Below are 18,263 nucleotides of genomic sequence, written 5' to 3'. Positions count from 1 at the left end.
AAAAACATATTTTATATTTTTCTTTTTACAGGCATCACCAGGTTGGATGATCAGATATTTATTAACCGAAATCCGGGAGTTCCCTCTGTAGTGAAGTTTCATCCATTCACCTCCTCTATCGCAGTTGCTGACAAAGACAGTATCTGGTAATACACTGAGGCACAATATTTCAGTATAAATAAGTTATAGTTGAAATACAGTCTGTCCAGTCAAAAAAAATGACGTGTAATTAAAGAGCCAGTCAGTTAAATGCAATCAAACATGTTTTCCCTTAGGATTTGCCTAAGAGTACTGCTTATATGTGTACAGTATAATATTGTATATCAACCTTTGCAGTAGTTTTGGAACATTGTCAGCCACAGTAGACCGCTTTAAGCCATTTGGAGAACTTCCATTATACACAGGATTTACAGGTCCACCTAGTATGCCTTTTTTGTGTGTTTTTATGTGCAGGATAGCTGTTTCTTGTTAATCTTGTTAATCTTATCATAGTCTTGTCATGGTTTTTTTCATGCACTACTGCATTACTTTACTGTGTGAAGTTCCTACCACAACTGCAGGGAGACTATTTTATATACTCTATCGCCAATCCTGCACTATGAAAATGTACTTCTTTGTTACCTTTCAGTCTTTCTTTCTCAAATTTCACAGCGTGTTTTCTTGTTCCAGAGATCCTCATATTCTTAGAAGTAGTGCCTTCCTGAACTTGATTAATTATTTTCTATCATAACACATCTGTCCCTGCTCTCTAAGCTGTCCTTGTTTCCTGATAAGTTTTGCACTTTTTTAGAGGCCCTTCTCGGAATTGTTTCTATTTTATTAATGTGTATTTGGAGAAGAACTGTACACAATATTCAGTAACCCAAAAAGTGGTAATATATCCCTTCCCTCCTCTTGCTACTAATACCTTTCCCTATACAACCAAGTATTGTACTGGCTTTTCCCACTGCATCACTACAGTGCTTACCTTCATGTCACCTGAAGCTAGGGTTCCGGTCACCTGAAGCTAGGGTTCCGGTCACCTGAAGCTAGGGTTCCAACATCCCTTTTCCTCTTTTGATGTTGACATTACATCACCATTCATTCTATATTCTGCTTTTGGATTTTTGTATCATACATGTTCTAATTTACATCTTGATATATTACATTTAAGATTCCACTCTTGTATTCCTCTAATTTCTCTTTTGGTTAAGAAATATTTATATCCTCTTTAAATATTTATAATCTAACTTCCCCTGTAAACCACTGGTAATATCACTAATGAATATATTATAAAAGACAGACCCAGGACTGATCCTGAGGCCACTCCTCTTCATCTGAGCTTTACACCATAGACTCCAATACTCCGTCTCCTGTGCTTTAGCCAAATCCTTAGTCATTCTACTATCTTTGAGTCAAATCCATTTATTTTTGGTTTGTGAATAATTTTATTGTGGAATGATGTATTTAAACACATCGCTAAAAGCTATATCCACAGATCCACCCTTATTCACTGTGGTTAAAGAGTGCAAAGAAGATCTACTACATTGTGTTTCTGATCTCCTAGCAATGAATCCAAGCAGTCTTAGATTTTATCATTTGTATTACTCTGAATTGTCAACATTTCTTTCTTTTTAAACATTAATTCCATTAATTTAACTACTATTGATGTGAGAATCACAGGTCTATAGTGAACGTAGTCTTCTCTGCTGCCTTTTTTTGTGTAGTGGAACTACATATGCCATTCTCCAATCACCTGGAATTACTCCTGTCAGCAGTGATTGGTTAAAATGTCAGGTTAATGGTGCTGCACGCATGTTGCTTAGATCTTTTAATACTCTACTTCCTCTGTAGTCAATATATTTGTGTCTACAGTACATCTTGCCCTTCTAGTGTACTCTAGGTGACCCCTTTGAATTTTTAACGATAAATACATAGCAAAAATAATTATTTAGGCATACTGAATTTTCTTTGTCTCCTTCTACATATCCACTCTTTCAGTTTTAACCTTATTATTCTACCTTTTTGTCTTTTCCTGTAATGTTTCTAAAGAATCTTTCATTATTTGTTTAATTTTTTAAATTGTATTTTTTTTACTGCCTGCAATCTTTTCATCTGCTTGGGCTTTGCGTGTGTTTAGTCTCTCCTTGGCAAGTTTTAGATGGATTTATTTTTTTTCTATCCTCCTCTGATTGGGTCTGTCTATATTTTTTATATGCAGTTTTCTAAGCGCTTCCACAACTGTCACTTCCTAGGAGAGTCATATTGGTTTCCTCTTCCTGCTGCTTTTACTGACCTATCTGGTACAGAGTTCTGTTGCATTTTATTTATTCCACTGTTCCTGGACTTCACTTGTTAATTCCCATCTGGTCAAAGATTCAAGTAAATTATTTCTCTTTTGACTAAAGTCAACCATTCTTAAATCTCAAACCTTTTTTGGTGCAGTGGCACTTTTATGCAATTGTATGAATGAAATGCATTGCATTTCTGTACTTCGTGCATTTAGCCACTTCTAACCATTCGGAGCGGCTTTTCCACGCTCCGACCAGTCAGGGTGAAGCTGCTCTGTTTGATTAGACTGATTGACTCTATTAAGAGGCATATTCAATTAGGTTCCGTGATCGCAGTAACGCACGAAGTGCACATTACCGAAGGTAATATGGTAATGCAGTAACGCAGATTTTTCTTTGCAACCCTATGGGATATGAAGAAACATCAGCGTTATTGCAGTGATTACCTTTGCACCCCATTCCGGCGCGTTACCGTGATTCCGGGACCTAATTGAATATGCCCCTAAGCCTGTCAGTCGCTTTTGGGGTATTTTATTTTAAATCGTTCGTTTGTAAGCCTTGAAGACAAAAGAGGAACACACCCTTTGGGCTAGGTGGGAAATAAAGGGGTTAATGAGGGTATGTTTCCGGCGGTCTTTATTTAAATATACGTATTTTTCATGGTGTTTGTCTCTCTGCTTACACTGGTAAATACTGTATTTTTTTGGAAAGTTTAAGTCTGCTTTTTTAATGTAAATTGCATCCAATTCTACATGACGCCCTATGATATATTTTTGAGAGGTATGTCTAGGATTGCTTCCTTGCATGGTGGGTCCCTAACTCATTGCTTTAGAGATGCCGCATGCAAGCAGTCCAGAATGTCAGTACTTCTGGCTGTGTAATCAATTCTCAGATTCCAGTTGACATCAGACATATTGAAATCTACTGTAATTATCACCACACCTTTCATTGACATATCAGTGGCTTCCTCTATTAGTAATCTCTTCAATCCCTTGTCTTGTGGTCTATAAATTGTTCCTGTTTGGAAAAAAATAGAGTTAGCAAATTCTCTAATTCCTAACTGCATTGCCTGTATGTCATTCTTTACACATAAAGAAACACCACCTCTAACCAGGACTAATTATGTCCCAGTCATGCTTATCATTATGCCATAGTTGTGAACACCCTTGCAATGTTTTCAAAAAACTGAAAATTAAAGTCAATGCTACTGACAAAATTATTGACACACTAGTCTTAATATTTGGTAGCACAGTCTTTGGTAATAATAACTAATCAACAACTTCCTATAGTCATGGATGAGCTTCCTGCATCCCTCTACTGGCAGTTTGGTCCACTTTTCTTGTGCAAACTGCTCCAGTTCTCCTTGATTTGAAGGGTGCCTTCTCCCACTTGCTGTTTTCAGATTTCTCACCAAGTGTTCTATGAATCTTGATGTCTAGCTTCTTATCTTTAATCATTCTTGGGTGTTTTCTGAAGAGTGTTTGGCATCCTGTTGGAAGACACAGTACCGTCAACAGAGACACAGCTTTCTGACACTGGTTTCAACATTGTGCTCCAAAATGATCTTGTAATCTCCAGATTTCATGATGATATGCACACTTTTAAGGTACCCAGTGCTAGATGCAACACAGCATCCTCAAAATATCAATGAACCACCTCCATGTTTGATAGTAGGGAAGATGTTCTTTTCTTTGTAAGCTTAATTTTGCTTTCAGCAAACATAGGCATGTTCTTTACCCAAAAATTTGGTCTATTTTGGTCTCATCTGTTCAAAGGACATTCTCCCAGATTGAATTTGGCTTGTTCAGGTATGATTTGGTAGACTTTCTCTCTGAGCGGTATCTCCTGGCAGGCTCTGCATTTCCTTCATGACCAAATACCAACAGAAACCCCGATGACAAGCTTCCAGCCTTCAATTGGCTCTTCTTGGGGGGCATCACAGTCTCTAGAGCCAAAAAGCTTTCAAGTGGCTCATACAACATGCCTCCTCTTCTAGAACCACAACTTCAGTATTACTTTTATGCTCAATGAGAACAGAAAATCAATTATATAAAGGGAAAGTGGCTAGGATATGTCTATTATCCATAGTCCTAACTCTTCTAGATTCTACAGCAGTCCAAACTACTCTTCTGCTATGTGCTAGGTGGACTGGTGACAATTTAGATGGTGACTGAGACCTAGAAAGTATTACAATTTCCCACTGTTACCTAATAATCCCACTATGTGAATGCAAGAACTGCAGACAGAGTAGACAGTCCTTATATCTCCTGAATGTTGCATGATCTACAAATATCCATTGCACTGCACTGATCCAGACATACATGTTATGTTTTGAAAGCTACTCACTTTTTTTTTTGTTGCACTTCTGTTTCAATTACTTCCTATTAGGAAGGGAAGTTGTGCACCTATTGAGATCAGACTTGGTTTAAAATGTTTTAATCCCCAGGCAACTTTCTGTGCTGCCATCTTAACATCACCCCTGAACCACCATATGTCTCTATGATCTTAACCAACATTCCTGCTGTTCATAGGCCCTTTCCACATATCCGGACCTTGATTGAGCAATTTAGTTTCTTCAAAACTTTGGTTAAACAGAGGTTTAGGTGCCTTAGCTACCTGACTCCAGGTAAGTTTTACAGGTAGAGTTACTAAGAGCCAATCACATGAGCATCTAGCTTTTTTTTTTTTTTTTTCAGACCTCCGTTGTTGGTGGAGGTGCAGCCCAGTAAATTTATCTGTGTATCGGGATCTCAATTAACAGGTTAACTTGCCATTTAGTACATTATCCCATAGATAGTGTGTCCTGTATCCTACAGATGCAAACTTAGTTGATGAAGAAAGTGAACTATATTTGGAATCTGTTTCTGTTCTGACATAAGAGTCCTGATATATAAATCCTCCTTTGGTTGTAATGCAGTTTCTGGGATTGGGAGAAAGGAGAGAAGCTGGATTACTTTCACAATGGTAACCCACGGTATACCCGAATTACAGCAATGGAATATCTGAATGGACAGGACTGCTCTCTGCTGCTGAGTGCCACAGGTATGTTGTAGGAGTACACAGTGGGATTAGGACTGAAGGTTCGAGTCCATGTCTGTTTGTATCCATACATAAATATGTTAGGCCAACAAGAATATATAGTTTGCTACATTTATTTACATATATGCTAAACTGCGGGTTTGAAAAAGTGGAGATGTTGCCTGTAGCAGCCAATCAGATTCTAGTTATCATTTATTAAGTACATTCTACAAAATGACAGCTAGAATCTGATTGGTTGCTATAGGCAACAGCTCCACTTTTTCAAGCTCACAGTTTAGTAAATATACCCCATTGGAGAGTTTCTCTGCTGTCTTGGTCAGCCCATAAGGTTTATTTTGTCTCTTCAGATGATGGTGCTATACGAGTGTGGAAGAACTTTGCTGATTTAGAAAAGAATCCCGAGATGGTAACTGCTTGGCAGGGTCTGTCTGACATGCTGCCTTCTACACGAGGTAAGCCATGAATGTGACAGGCTCTTGGATGGTGACATCTTTGTTGGTCTTCTCCAGTCTGAAAGCATAATTCCATTTAAAACTAAAAACTTAGTTTTGAGTGGAGTTAAGTGAGATGTGTAAAATAGTAAAATGTCACTTACCAGAACTCCCCCGAAGGACCAGCAGGTCCCACAAATCCTCTTAACAGTTTGAACAGGGCATGGGACAGACTTTTGTTTAACAACACTCCCCTCATCTGTAAGCTTCTCATTCATATTAATGGGAGAAGAGGCCTTGACGCTGCTGAAAAACGTTACCATAAAACAAAAGCCTGCTCTGAAAAGGGGAGAGGTGATTCTTTGCTCTGACTATTAGAGGTAGGACCTGCAGGATCCCCAGGGTAGCTCAGGTAAGTATCATATTGTTGGCACATTTATAATGAAGAAAATAAAGTTATTGGAACAACAGAATGTTCATATAGATGAAATATAAAACTTTACAAGCTACTTTTTTTTGCATTTTACAAGCTTTGTGAAAGCTCTGTACTCCATCTATAAAGAATCTTATGAATGCCTTTCAATTATTGCCAGCTTTATTTAACACCAAATGTAAGTACATGTGTTTTAGAATGAGTGTTAACCTAACTTACGGATCAGTGTAATTTCCGTATAACAGTTATGTTCATGTTTTCCTGCATTTACATTGAGCTGGCCAGTGGTTCTTCATAGATATCAATGTTCCCTATTCCAACACTACTGAATTTACCTTAGCACAACTTAGTACTAACACATTGCAATTGCACATAGCATATAATATGTTTTCACATACAGCAATCACTGATAGTGTACAGAGCACTGCATTTAGTGGCACAAAAATTGCATCAGCTCTTTTACCATCACAGCATTTACAGCATTTAACTTAATAATGCAGTAGGACTGGTAGCAAATTTACTCTTCTTGGTTATGTCTTTATAAAGTTGCACCTTGTTTGTGTGTCTTGCACTGAGGTTGTTTTGGTGTCTCTTCAGTATATTTTAAATATCTGTTGTAAGGGTAGAATATATCCCTCCATCTGCAATAGGGGGACACAGATGATTGGTTATATTCCACCCCTGGTGTAAAAAAGGGACTCCTCTGCAGACTCCTAATGGGAGGTCCAGGATCAATAAGATTCTGCACAAGTGACACAGGCAGCTAATTGGAGGATACTGCAAGTAGCATGTTGCTACAGCAGTATTCCGTCACTCGAGTAGCCTATAGCACCATCACACAAGTGGCGTGTCTGCCACTTCAGGCAAATTGGGGATCCAACTTCAGAGCAGCACATATTCCACCCTTTTCCGTGGGCATGCCTAAGGCGAATGTGCAATTCCCACCACCACATCTTACAAGGCCCCATAGTCTAAGGTAGCAGCTTTAAAAGTGATGCCCCCTGCATGTGCCTCATCTCTTCCCAGGAGATACAGGTGGCACAATTGCAGCTAATGCGTCTTTCCTGGAACCCGTATTGATCCCCTGATTCAGTTTGCTGTGGATTTGTCAAGAGTGGCAGCAGTTGATAACACAACTATAAAGTCACAATCTGCGTTAACTTTTTCAGGGAGAGTCCTGTTTTCAGGTCTTAGCTGGATATTATAACTAAGAATACCATAGGAGGCAAGGAAACCTTCCTCCCACAGAATAGACTTGAGTGTGCTATCTTTTGGTGCAATATTTCTAACTTCGAATAGCAAACAGTCCTGGTACTTGTCCTTAGTCCCAAGCTAGCTTCATGGGGACAGCATAGTCAAAGAATATATCCTACTGAGCTTCCAAATAGGCACAAAATTCTAAGGCATTAGTAAGTCTTTGGGATTACTAGCTGATACCCAGGGGTTGGGTGTCCTATATCATCAACTTGGGTACCGATTTTTATTCCTGTTTCTTCACAATTTTTTACTAACTCAGGTTCCTAGGCACCCAGTGTGCAGGAAAGCTTTCCGTCCTACTATTTAGGGACTTTAAATGCTGCTGTCATCTGTTCTGAAGCATGAGCGGGATCCTGTATTTTAATTCAGTCATGTCCTTATGCCCCCATTATGGGTCTGGAAGTCCTCAACAAATTTCAAAGTGGCCTCCTTGCTATTCCTACATCTTTTTTCTAAGTTCTACACAGTGTAAGTTCCCTGTCCCAGGAAAGTCTTTTAGGTGTTTTTTTATTAGGAATTTATTCTGAACTGTTATATGACTTTGGGACATCCCATCCCCGAACACAGACAGAGAAAAGAGGATTTTTGTGCCTACCATTATACCTGTTTCTCCGATTCTGTAGGGACACAGACCAGCCTACCTAAGAATGCTGAGATGTCTGTCTGTAATTGCTTCCCCCTATTGATTAACTTGCCTGACTAATGATGAACTGGGGAGGAGAAGGTTATAGGAGAAAGAATGAGGTGTTTTGTATCCAGTGCTGTACCTCTTAGAGCGTGGATATAGCCCATTGCCTCTGTCCCCCTGCTGCATTGTAAAAAGTATTTAAGTGAATGTACAAAAATCTACTTTTCATCCTATTTTGCTTTAAAAAAAAAAAAAAAAAATGATTTGCCAGTGGTCAGATAACATGAAATTTTTCAGGGTCCACAGAGATGCCAATTGTTCCACTTGATATGTTCAGCATATTGGATGAGTTCTTATAAAAAAGAACTGACCACGCCATCCCCCCAATATGACATAAAACACCAGTGCAACCTCTTATTCTGCTGAGCTTAATCCACGGCTCGCTGGGTGTTGTCACTGATGAGGAGACCTCCCCGTCCAGTCATGGATTACCCTCCTGCCCATGCTATGTTGCTAGTCACCACTGAGCCAGTGCTGTGTCATCTCAAAAAGTATGCAAATATCTTAGCTAAAAAGGGCATCTGAATTATTTGCTGATTTTTCTGTTTCCTGACAATCACTTCCTGTTGGACTTTCCTATGTCTTTCATCTCATCCAAATGAACTAACTTCACATATAATAATGGCATCCTCAGGTTTTGGAAAAGGGTAGCACATGGCTTTTGATGAGGGTCTCTGTGTTTCCTAAACTTTTGGTTGCTGAAAGCCCCTGGGATAGCATGTTGCTGGCTTCTGTAGCCATGTAAGGTGTGATTTGTGTCCCTAACGTTGTGCTTCTCTTTGCTGCTGCATTCTGCCCCTGCTGGTTCTCGCCCCTGCTGGTTCTCGCCCCTTCTTTCCCCCTTCCTGAACCACAGGCCTGGCACGACGAGTCTCCATTTATCTTGACAGGAGTAAGCAAGGGGGTAAGTTTACCTTCAGTCCTTTATGACCTGTGTGTGTGTCATGGGAACCAATTAGCTGTGTGCTTTTGTTCCCTGTAAGCCTGATTGGTTATCTGCTAGGCAAGATGACTGGGCATTATGTACGGCAAGCCCCCATTGTCTGCACACATTTGAGACATCAATGTGTGGTTTAAACCAATATTCATGAAAATCAGTTTACTATGAGCCAGTGCCATCCCTAAGATATACCATATTGAGTGGATTGACAGCATTCTCATGAATATTGGTCCAATAGACAAAATGGCTGCTTCCACTATGTGACTACAGATGTACTTTAAGCTTTGCCTCAAATTGAAGATGTTTATTTAATATACTACCATATCTTACATATTCTATCATATATTGTTGGGTGTGACTTCCTTCTTTTATTTGTCTCTGACTACTAATGTTGTATTAAGATATATAAAAAATAGATTAATCATTGTTTGGTTTTTTTTGCTTTTTAATAGACCTTAGTATATATTTGTTCACAAATTATGGCATTGCAATATAAGTAGGTTATTTTGTTTAAGATCAGATACAAGTGTTCTCCTTTATAAAAACAAACAAACAATGAGTAAGTTCCCTCCATGAGGTGAGAAACTCGTCTCCAGCAGGACACTATCTTATCAGCAGCTCCTTATATCGCTTCTCGGCCTGTAAATGGCCTCTCCCCTAGCTCTCCGGTCACCTGTGCTCCTTCCTTCAGTCATTGTAGTGTTGTGACTGAGCATGACAGAAACAGTGCTGATTGTACAGTCGGTGGGCGCATGAGGACCAAACAGGCCTGGCTGGTACAAGTTTAGGAGGCAGGGGTCTGCTTTTTGACTGTAGATCCTACTATCATGCAAGGGGAGCAGCTTACACATATTTTGCATAAAGTAACAGATTAATGGCAGAATATACATGTAAAAAAGATTGTAACACTTTCCACCCATCAATAAACAGTTTCTGAGTTTGCTATGTTAGTAAATGTAAGCAGTCAAATACTAGATTGTAACTTAACAAAGAAGCAGTAAGGATCAGGAATGGACGTTGAAGAGAGGGATGGCCTGCATAACCCATCTATTTACCCATACCAAGATCTGCGCAAGCAGCAATGCACACTCCAATCAGTTCATATTTCGGGTTTACCACACAATTGATGAAGTTAGGATATAAATTATGATGTGGATCTGATCCTTCTTGCCATAACCTAATTTAACAAAGACCAGGGTACTTTTAGACAGCGGTGTTCTATGCTATAGTACCGATTGTTAATCAACCTGGGCAGAACATACATTATCAGTATTATTTCTTACCTTCTCAGGGGCCGGCATGGTAGTGGACTGGGAACAAGAGACTGGGCTACTCATCACATCTGGGGATGTCCGAATTATCCGGATATGGGACACGGATAGAGAGATGAAAGTACAGGTAACACTTTATCCAGAATTTTGCATTGAAAGTGCACCCGTCTCCTACTCACTGCTGGATCTACCATATTGCATACTTGTCCATTTACAGTTTCTCCCCTCCTAGAGATCCCAAAGGTAGGACAGGTGGCAAGTGTGGGAGGGAGTGTGGTGGCACCTGCCATGATTCGAGGATTTGTGCTGCAGGACTGGGGCTTAATGGGGGTATTTGTAATCTGATTGCTCCATTATATCATAATGTGTTGGAGGCTACATATCCTTTTTGTGGTCCCTCCTCAGGATATTCCCACGGGAGCAGACAGCTGTGTGACTAGCTTGTCTTGTGACTCTCATCGCTCCCTCATCGTGGCGGGACTCGGGGACGGCTCAGTGCGCATTTTTGACCGCAGGATGTCACAAAGTGAATGGTAATGTCCGGTCTCCTGCTTGCTGCCACTTGTTTACCACAAAAATACTTTGGGTGGACATTTATAACTGTGGTACCCATAGCAACCAGACAGATGCTTTTATTTTCTAAGCTATACTAGAAAAACAGAATGTGAATATTTTCTGTACAGCTACCTCTACAACAGTTTTCCATTATGCCTCCCATTGTTTTGCATATTATCATCATGTTATCATTGTATTGTGTCATTGGAATACAGTGCCATTGAGTCTGAGGTCACAGTGCTGGTATGGATGCCAGTATAATAATTTTTTCACAAGTAAGCCAAAAATTACAGTTGTAGAGCAACACTCTTTGTTTTTTCTTTTTCTCTTTTGTGATTGGTGAATTTGGTTGGCCCTAAATCTGTGGGGAGGTATAATTGAAACTACAAAAATAAATGTAAAAAAAAAATGTTTTTGTACGATTGTAGCTTTCATTTGTCTGGCTTAAAGTTAGTAGGGAATCTGCTTAACATGGTATTTTATTGATATAAGTGGCACAATGATCTGAGTAATTCCCTCTTCTCTTTGCAGCCGTGTCATGACATATCGCGAACACACAGCGTGGGTGGTAAAGACACATCTACAAAAGCACACAGACGGCAACATCTTGAGTGTGAGGTACACAAGCCCTTGTGTTTTTTGATTCATGTCTAATTCAGCAATTGCCTCAGGTGTAAACCGTTTGCTGTATGAAATAACATCTCCTCTGCACACAGTGTCAATGGAGACGTGCGATACTTTGACCCTAGAATGCCTGAATCTATAAACATGCTGCAGATAGTCAAAGGTCTGACTGCTCTGGACTACCATCCACAGGCCAACCTGTTTGCGTGGTGAGTAGTTATACGGCTGCTCCTGATATGTACATGTTGGTATTACGGATAATAACTCTTGTTTTTTCTTTTTCCCTTTTCCCTATTTTTCTTTCATCATTATACTCTCTCAATCTTTTCTGCTTTCCTAGTGGTTCTATGAACCAGTTTATTGCTATTTACAACGGAAGCGGAGAGCTGATCAGTAACATAAAATACTACGATGGATTCATGGGTCAGAGAATTGGAGCCATCAGCTGCTTAGCTTTCCATCCACACTGGGTCAGTGTTTTGTAACCGATTTGTTGGGGACTATAGTTGGAGGGATATTTGGGCTGGGCTTGTGGGAATCTGGAAAGAAGCTGGTATAAATGTGAACCAAATGAACCAAAATATTACAGAGGAGCTTGAACTGCACCTTACCATTACTTACTTGGGTTACTCACTACCCTCTGCACATTGCTGTGTGTACGCATCCCAGGTCACTAGAGACTGACATTGATGATAGATTGTTGTATGCTACAGCAATATATTTTACTTGTGGACATAGAATACTTCATTAACCCCTATGTTCTTCCTGACAGATGACGTTTTCTTTTGATAGCAATTTTAAATAAAAAAAAAAAAAAAAAACAACTCCTGGGTTTATAAAACCTAAATTTGATAAAACAAAATGCAAATGATGCATCACTTTAATGGTTGTACTGATGAATATTTTTAAACAATTGGAATTGGGTCATAAAATGCGCTCCTCCATTTCTTTACCAAATATGCGTAGTTCTGTCTGGTTTAAGGAACGTGGTAGCGAGTTTATGGATTTTTGTTTTGTGGGGGGGGGGGGGTTACATTTTTTTTTTTACATTTTTATATTGTTATTACTATTATATCGTCCTAATGTAGGTTGTTATAGACATTGGACAATTTATTATATTTCCGTTTTTACAGCACCTATTCTAACTGGAACTGAAACATCATCTCTAGTTAGAGCTGTAAAAAAATAGATAATTTTATATATTTTTATTTTTACATTGACCGCTATTCTAGGTGATCTTAGTCTCCGTAGCGCTCTCTCACTAGTGGGGGGCTCTTGTAATCTTGTACCACTGGGGTCCCCTGATATGGAAGTACTGCATTGTGTATATAAACTGCACATTGTTCTATTGAACGCTTAGTGAAATTAGCACCCCATATAATCAGCAAAAGATTAACTGTAGTCAGTATTTTTTACCATTTATTACTTTCACATATCTCATTACGTTAGTACTATATAGCAAGCGGCATTAAATAGAATGGTAACAATCACAGAGGTGCATAAAATGTATCTATTATTTTGTGTGTATGAGAAAGGGGGTGTTATAAAATCACTAGCCCCATTGTGCTCAGCTTGCTTTCTACATACCACTGAACTAGAGTTTGTCCAAGAAACATAGACTTTACAAAGTAAAACAAACTGACACAAAAAGGTGTAAAAGACACTGCTCCTGGGAGCTTATTTTGAAAAGTCTCCTGTCTCTGGGGCCTGGAGAATTCCGCATGCTGGTCATGAGCGCCAGGAATGGCTATCTGATATCCATAGGGACTTGTGAGTCCTAATTGTAGGGTGAAGGAGCTTATCATCAAGAAAATATAGAAAATATTTTTGGAATTGGTATTTATTAAAAAATAATTGTCAAATGTTTGCTAAATACATGGATTCCACTCCACCTGCTTATATATGGACTTTAAAACTCCAGGGGTGTTTTAGACAATATGATATATTATGTACATATACTTAGTACACAACACCATAATGTAAGTTCCCCTGTGGTCGTAATCTAATATTAATTTCTTGATCTCTCTTCCCTGCAGCCCCATTTAGCTGTTGGCAGTAACGATTACTACATGTCTATATATTCGGTGGAGAAACGAGTGAGATAGCCACTGGAAGGAGACACAGGGACTGGCCTCTTGGCTTCCTCTACTAGTCTTCCTGCATTTAGACAAGAACGATGATGACCTTGTGTGATGACGTTTGATTGCTGCTTCTCAGAACTTGAAGATTTCTCTCTGAATGGAATGAGGAAATGAACAAATGACAGATTGAGGATTTCCTCGTCCCCTCCTGTCTACTATTCATTCTTAATTCGTGTTTCTTGATTTTTAAGCGGCCAAGTGGATGGGAGCTCTGTAAATACAGTATATGACCACCTGAGATATGAGGTGGCAGACAAGCATTTTTTAGCTATGAAATCTTGTTTGAGTCCATTTTCTACCCTGCTGCTGTCACAGTTGCTTTTGGATACTGCTTATTCTTGCATTTTGAGGACCCTTGCATGGTAATGATTTGGTAAATGATTCATGTTGTTCCAAAGAAAGGTTGCCCCTCTGGATGGATCAGTAAGGGTTTAATTCCAATGAACACTCTCCCAATCTCTACACACAAAACATCCTCGTCTACCTTCAACCTTTCTGTGGTTGGAGAGGCTAATTCATAATCTGTAACCAAACCAAAACCTGTTATGTGTGTGGCTACCGTGCTATCTACTCATTCATTGGTTCATAACCCATTCTAAAGGAGAACGTTTAACAAACCTTCTTTGCAGCCGACATCACTTCCGTTCAGGATAAAACTGACCCTTTTATCTCTATCTATAAAACATCAATACACTAGAAGTGAAGGGAAGACCAGAGTTTTGAAGAAGATAGAAATGTATTTTTATTGACGCTTAAAAATCCTCCACATTTCCTTTTGGGATGCTGTGCTCAGGGCACAATTGTTATATTTGTGAAAAAGATACAAACCTGTAAAACTCATCAGTGTCTATTACTGGACATTTACATCTGACCGAAAGATGTCAAATATAACACTGGGAGCAGTTGACCGTAAGATATATTTTATACGACTGAGTGACGACTAGTTCCTCAGTATGTGTTATATTAACACAGTATATTGCAGACTTTCACCCCAGTTAGAACACTCCTCACCCCAAACTGATGATAATGACAATTAGATGCATTTTCAGTAGGAACCCTGTTCTACAACATCATCGCAGGGTGGGTGTTGTATAGCTCCAAGGAATACACAGGAATAACAGTGCAGCGTGAGGAATAAAAGATTTGACCACAAAGATCCTAGTATCGGACACATTATTTAAAGCCCCTATTTTGGTGGCGTCATCATTTTCTTCCCTTTTACCTGATCCATTCTGTGTATTACAGATAATTATCAGTGTTCTGCTTTGGCACAGAGGAATGACCTATACACCTAAGGTTACCCAGAGGTTACCCATTGCAGTGCACTGTATTATGGAATCCTAATTCCAGACTGGGTATTTGTTGTTTACAATATTTTAACTAAAATCCTTAGTTTTTAAAAGAAGGGAAAGTTTTCCAGAGCTCATGGGAGTGCAGTGGGTTTCTTCTAAAAGTGACAAATTCCCAGTATCTTGAACGTCATTGTTATGGTGCTCTGACTGGGAATACTAATGTTTTGGGGGTTTGTTTTGTTTTTTTTTCAAAATGTGCATCATGAATAGAACAGTATAAAGGATTGAACTATTTATTTTAACACAACAAGAAGAGGAGAGGAGCTTTCATTATATGAGAATGTGTGGGATTATAGGGAGAACAATAATTAAATATTAATAAACCAGGGAACTTTGTTTCTGTGTTTTATTTCTAAGCAAGTGTAAAGGCATATGCTGAAAAATGTGCTGATATTGGGCAAATGAAGTCTTTATTCTTCCTGTATAGAGATGCACCAGGTCACCTGGTCCAGGTGGCCCCACTTGTGGCTCTGAGAGGTGATGTGGATGTCATTTTAGTCACTTTTTCTTATGTATAAAGTTCTGTGTTACAAAAGGATCTGTTGCCAGGGAAACCTCAGGTTTATAATTAAAAGGAGACTAATTAAACCTGTTGCAATAAAAAACATTTTTTCTGCTTCCGCTATTTCCAGCCCCTCTGCTCAACATTGGTGCTCTCCGTACCAGACCAATGAGGAGTGATTTAAAGACCAAGCACAGCCCAGCTCCTCTGTGAACTGTGGGGAAGGAGAACATTCATTTGGAGATTTCTAATTATTCCTTTTGTAATTAAAAGCCAGAGGTTCCCCTGAAGATGGTGGTTCTTTAATTGCCAAATGGGCCTTTGGGTAAAAATATGATGAGGCTTTTGTGACCATATCAAGATGAAGGAGGAGGAAGTTTACCCACCACTTAGATCCCTGGAGAAGTTACAGCTCCCTCCATGTAGCAAAGGGAGATTGTATTTAGAAACAATATAATTAAGCAGCAAAAATGTATAGCCAAATCACATTAAATGTAGAGTTAACATTTAAGGAGAGCCAAACCAAAAATACAAGTTGATATATGGAAAGGGGCCATTTATAAATAGCACATTGCTAATTAGAACAACTCATTGTGCACAAAATGTTTACAGTGGAGGGAATACAGCATAGTACACAGTTGTAAAGGGACCAACAAGCAAAATACAGAAACAGCAGTAAAGATGAAGCCAGTATAGCAAGAAGTAAAGCATAATAATGTACACAAGATGTAGTAGGTAAGGTATATAACAAGCAAGGGGCTTATAAAGCTCATAACAGACATGATACAATGAGCTGGACAAGATGAGAGGCGCAAGCAGACAGGAAGAAAGAGTTTCAAGTTATAGAAAAAAAGATGACTAGCACCAAAGAGGACAAGTTCTCAGGGTAAAATTCAGCAGAAGGAAACAGCCTACAACCTTGCTTCTATGGATCCTCTGGTGAATGGGAGGAATGTTCCAGCAAGTACAGATTCTTAGAATTCCAATGTGAAACAGAGAACAATGAAGAGAAATACAATATAGTGTACACTGTGATTCGTAAATTCCTTCAAATGTTGAAAAAATATTTGTCCAAAATGCGTGTATTACAAGTAATAGACATTCTTATACTGATGCATGCCGGTGAATTAAATGGAGTTCTTCTGATTTGTCACTTTTCTGGAAACTGTGTCACAAAAAAGAAAACTGACACACCAGTAGTATACACTGTGGGATAAGTAGGGCAGTGCATAATGCTATGCTAATGCACTCACCTGTATACTTTTTGTTTTTCTCTTTATTTTTCTCAGTTTGACATGGGAGCACCAATGATGTGTATGTGCCGGAGCATTCCACCCATTCACTATGAGGAGAGAGGGACCAGCTCGTGAGAGCTTAGAATCAAATAGGGAGGGGTGAGGCTAAGACGGGGGGGAGGCAATATGAAAACGAGACATGGGGCAGGCGTGGCCAGCCAGAGTGTAATTAGGTGGGAGACTGGAAAGCGGTGTAGAATGGTTGGGCTTTTAATAGTTTAAAACTAAAGGCTGGTGGAGAGTATGATTGGGAGAGGGAGTGTATTCCATAGGTGGAGAGTGCCAGTAGTTTTGAAGACAGGTGTATGCACATTTTGCACAATTTACCTTCAGATCTCTGATATTCATCTGTCATAACCATCGGCTGAAACGATTGTGACATCACACTCCATAGAGATCTATGGACACTGCCGGTCGTGAGTGCATACACACAGCAGGATTGGCATGACATTGTTCCATCGTTTTTCGCCATTTTTAGTCTGGTTTAAAAATAAAATGAAACAATATGATGTGCTTTGGAATGATGATCGTTCATTGTTGCAGAGTACATGCTAATGTGATATCAGACCGAACGGTCGTTTATCATGTGATTGGCCCGATTGTCGGCTGAAAACACTGGTGTATACCCAGCCTTAGTGATAAACAGGCCGGACAGGAGGAGGTTGCTGCCGTCAAGGCAGGAGATAATGAGAGTTTTGGTAGCTGCAAGGGTGACCGGGTCGTATCCTGGCGATTGTTTGAAAGGTGGCAGTGACCAGCTTTATAGAGAGACTTTATGTGACGCATGAAGGAGAGGATAGGGTCAAGAGTGATGCCCAGGCAGCAGATATGAGGAGCAGAGAATAGAGTAATGTCCACACTGAGAAAGATGTGGCCTGGATGGTGTCCATATAAGTTCAATAAGAAATAGTACTCGCTGTGAAATATTCAGGGTCACGGATACAATGGATTGAGTTAACTTTATTAGAGAATTATTGCTTCTAAAAGGCTTCCTTCCTGTTCAGGGGCTTAGTGATAAAAATCACACCCTCTAATCATATATCTATGTACTGTAAGATCTGGTTAAACATTTAGAAACATCTAGATATTATAGCGAATGCCTGTATTGTACAATGTGTCTGTAAAATAAACACTGACAACCGATAAAAGGTGAATAGCATAAAGTCAAGATAACTAAAACAAAAAAAAACATGGCAGTTTAAAGGACTCATCAGATGAATCAAATCTCTGATCATTTGCTTGTGTCCTTATCTCATGACCTTAACCTCTATACTGCAGTGAATCTTAATTAGGAAGATGGAATGACCACACTCAGCAAAATGTCTTCATAGAGCGTGTTTCCTAGTATGCTCACCAATCCATACTGTCAATTGGCTGAATGGTGTTATCCTCATGCTCTTTGCCACAAGAGGATTTCAGAAGGGGTAAGCTTCTAAAACACTTTCTTATGTATTTGTGAATAGTA

General features: G+C 39.3%; 1 protein-coding gene across 2 annotated transcripts in view; it reads left to right on the top strand.

Annotated features, from left to right (window-relative positions):
• The window catches only part of RPTOR (regulatory associated protein of MTOR complex 1), a 208,414-nt gene extending 193,082 nt beyond the window's left edge, over positions 1 to 15,332 (top strand). The window contains exons 26-35 of one of the 2 annotated variants that reach the window (XM_075216913.1): positions 32 to 146; positions 5,188 to 5,312; positions 5,657 to 5,761; positions 8,975 to 9,022; positions 10,350 to 10,456; positions 10,735 to 10,862; positions 11,416 to 11,502; positions 11,601 to 11,717; positions 11,849 to 11,978; positions 13,545 to 15,332. In XM_075216913.1, the coding sequence (XP_075073014.1) occupies positions 32 to 146; positions 5,188 to 5,312; positions 5,657 to 5,761; positions 8,975 to 9,022; positions 10,350 to 10,456; positions 10,735 to 10,862; positions 11,416 to 11,502; positions 11,601 to 11,717; positions 11,849 to 11,978; positions 13,545 to 13,613 (1,031 nt within the window). In that variant the 3' untranslated portion in view covers positions 13,614 to 15,332. The remainder of the gene's footprint in view (positions 1 to 31; positions 147 to 5,187; positions 5,313 to 5,656; positions 5,762 to 8,974; positions 9,023 to 10,349; positions 10,457 to 10,734; positions 10,863 to 11,415; positions 11,503 to 11,600; positions 11,718 to 11,848; positions 11,979 to 13,544) is intronic. The other variant, XM_075216914.1, reaches the window with a different exon arrangement.
• The last annotated feature ends 2,931 nt before the right edge of the window (positions 15,333 to 18,263 follow it).

This window comes from Mixophyes fleayi, chromosome 6 (genome assembly GCF_038048845.1).
Source record: "Mixophyes fleayi isolate aMixFle1 chromosome 6, aMixFle1.hap1, whole genome shotgun sequence".
Lineage (NCBI taxonomy): Eukaryota > Metazoa > Chordata > Amphibia > Anura > Limnodynastidae > Mixophyes > Mixophyes fleayi.
This window is presented reverse-complemented; position numbering and strand designations above follow the sequence as displayed.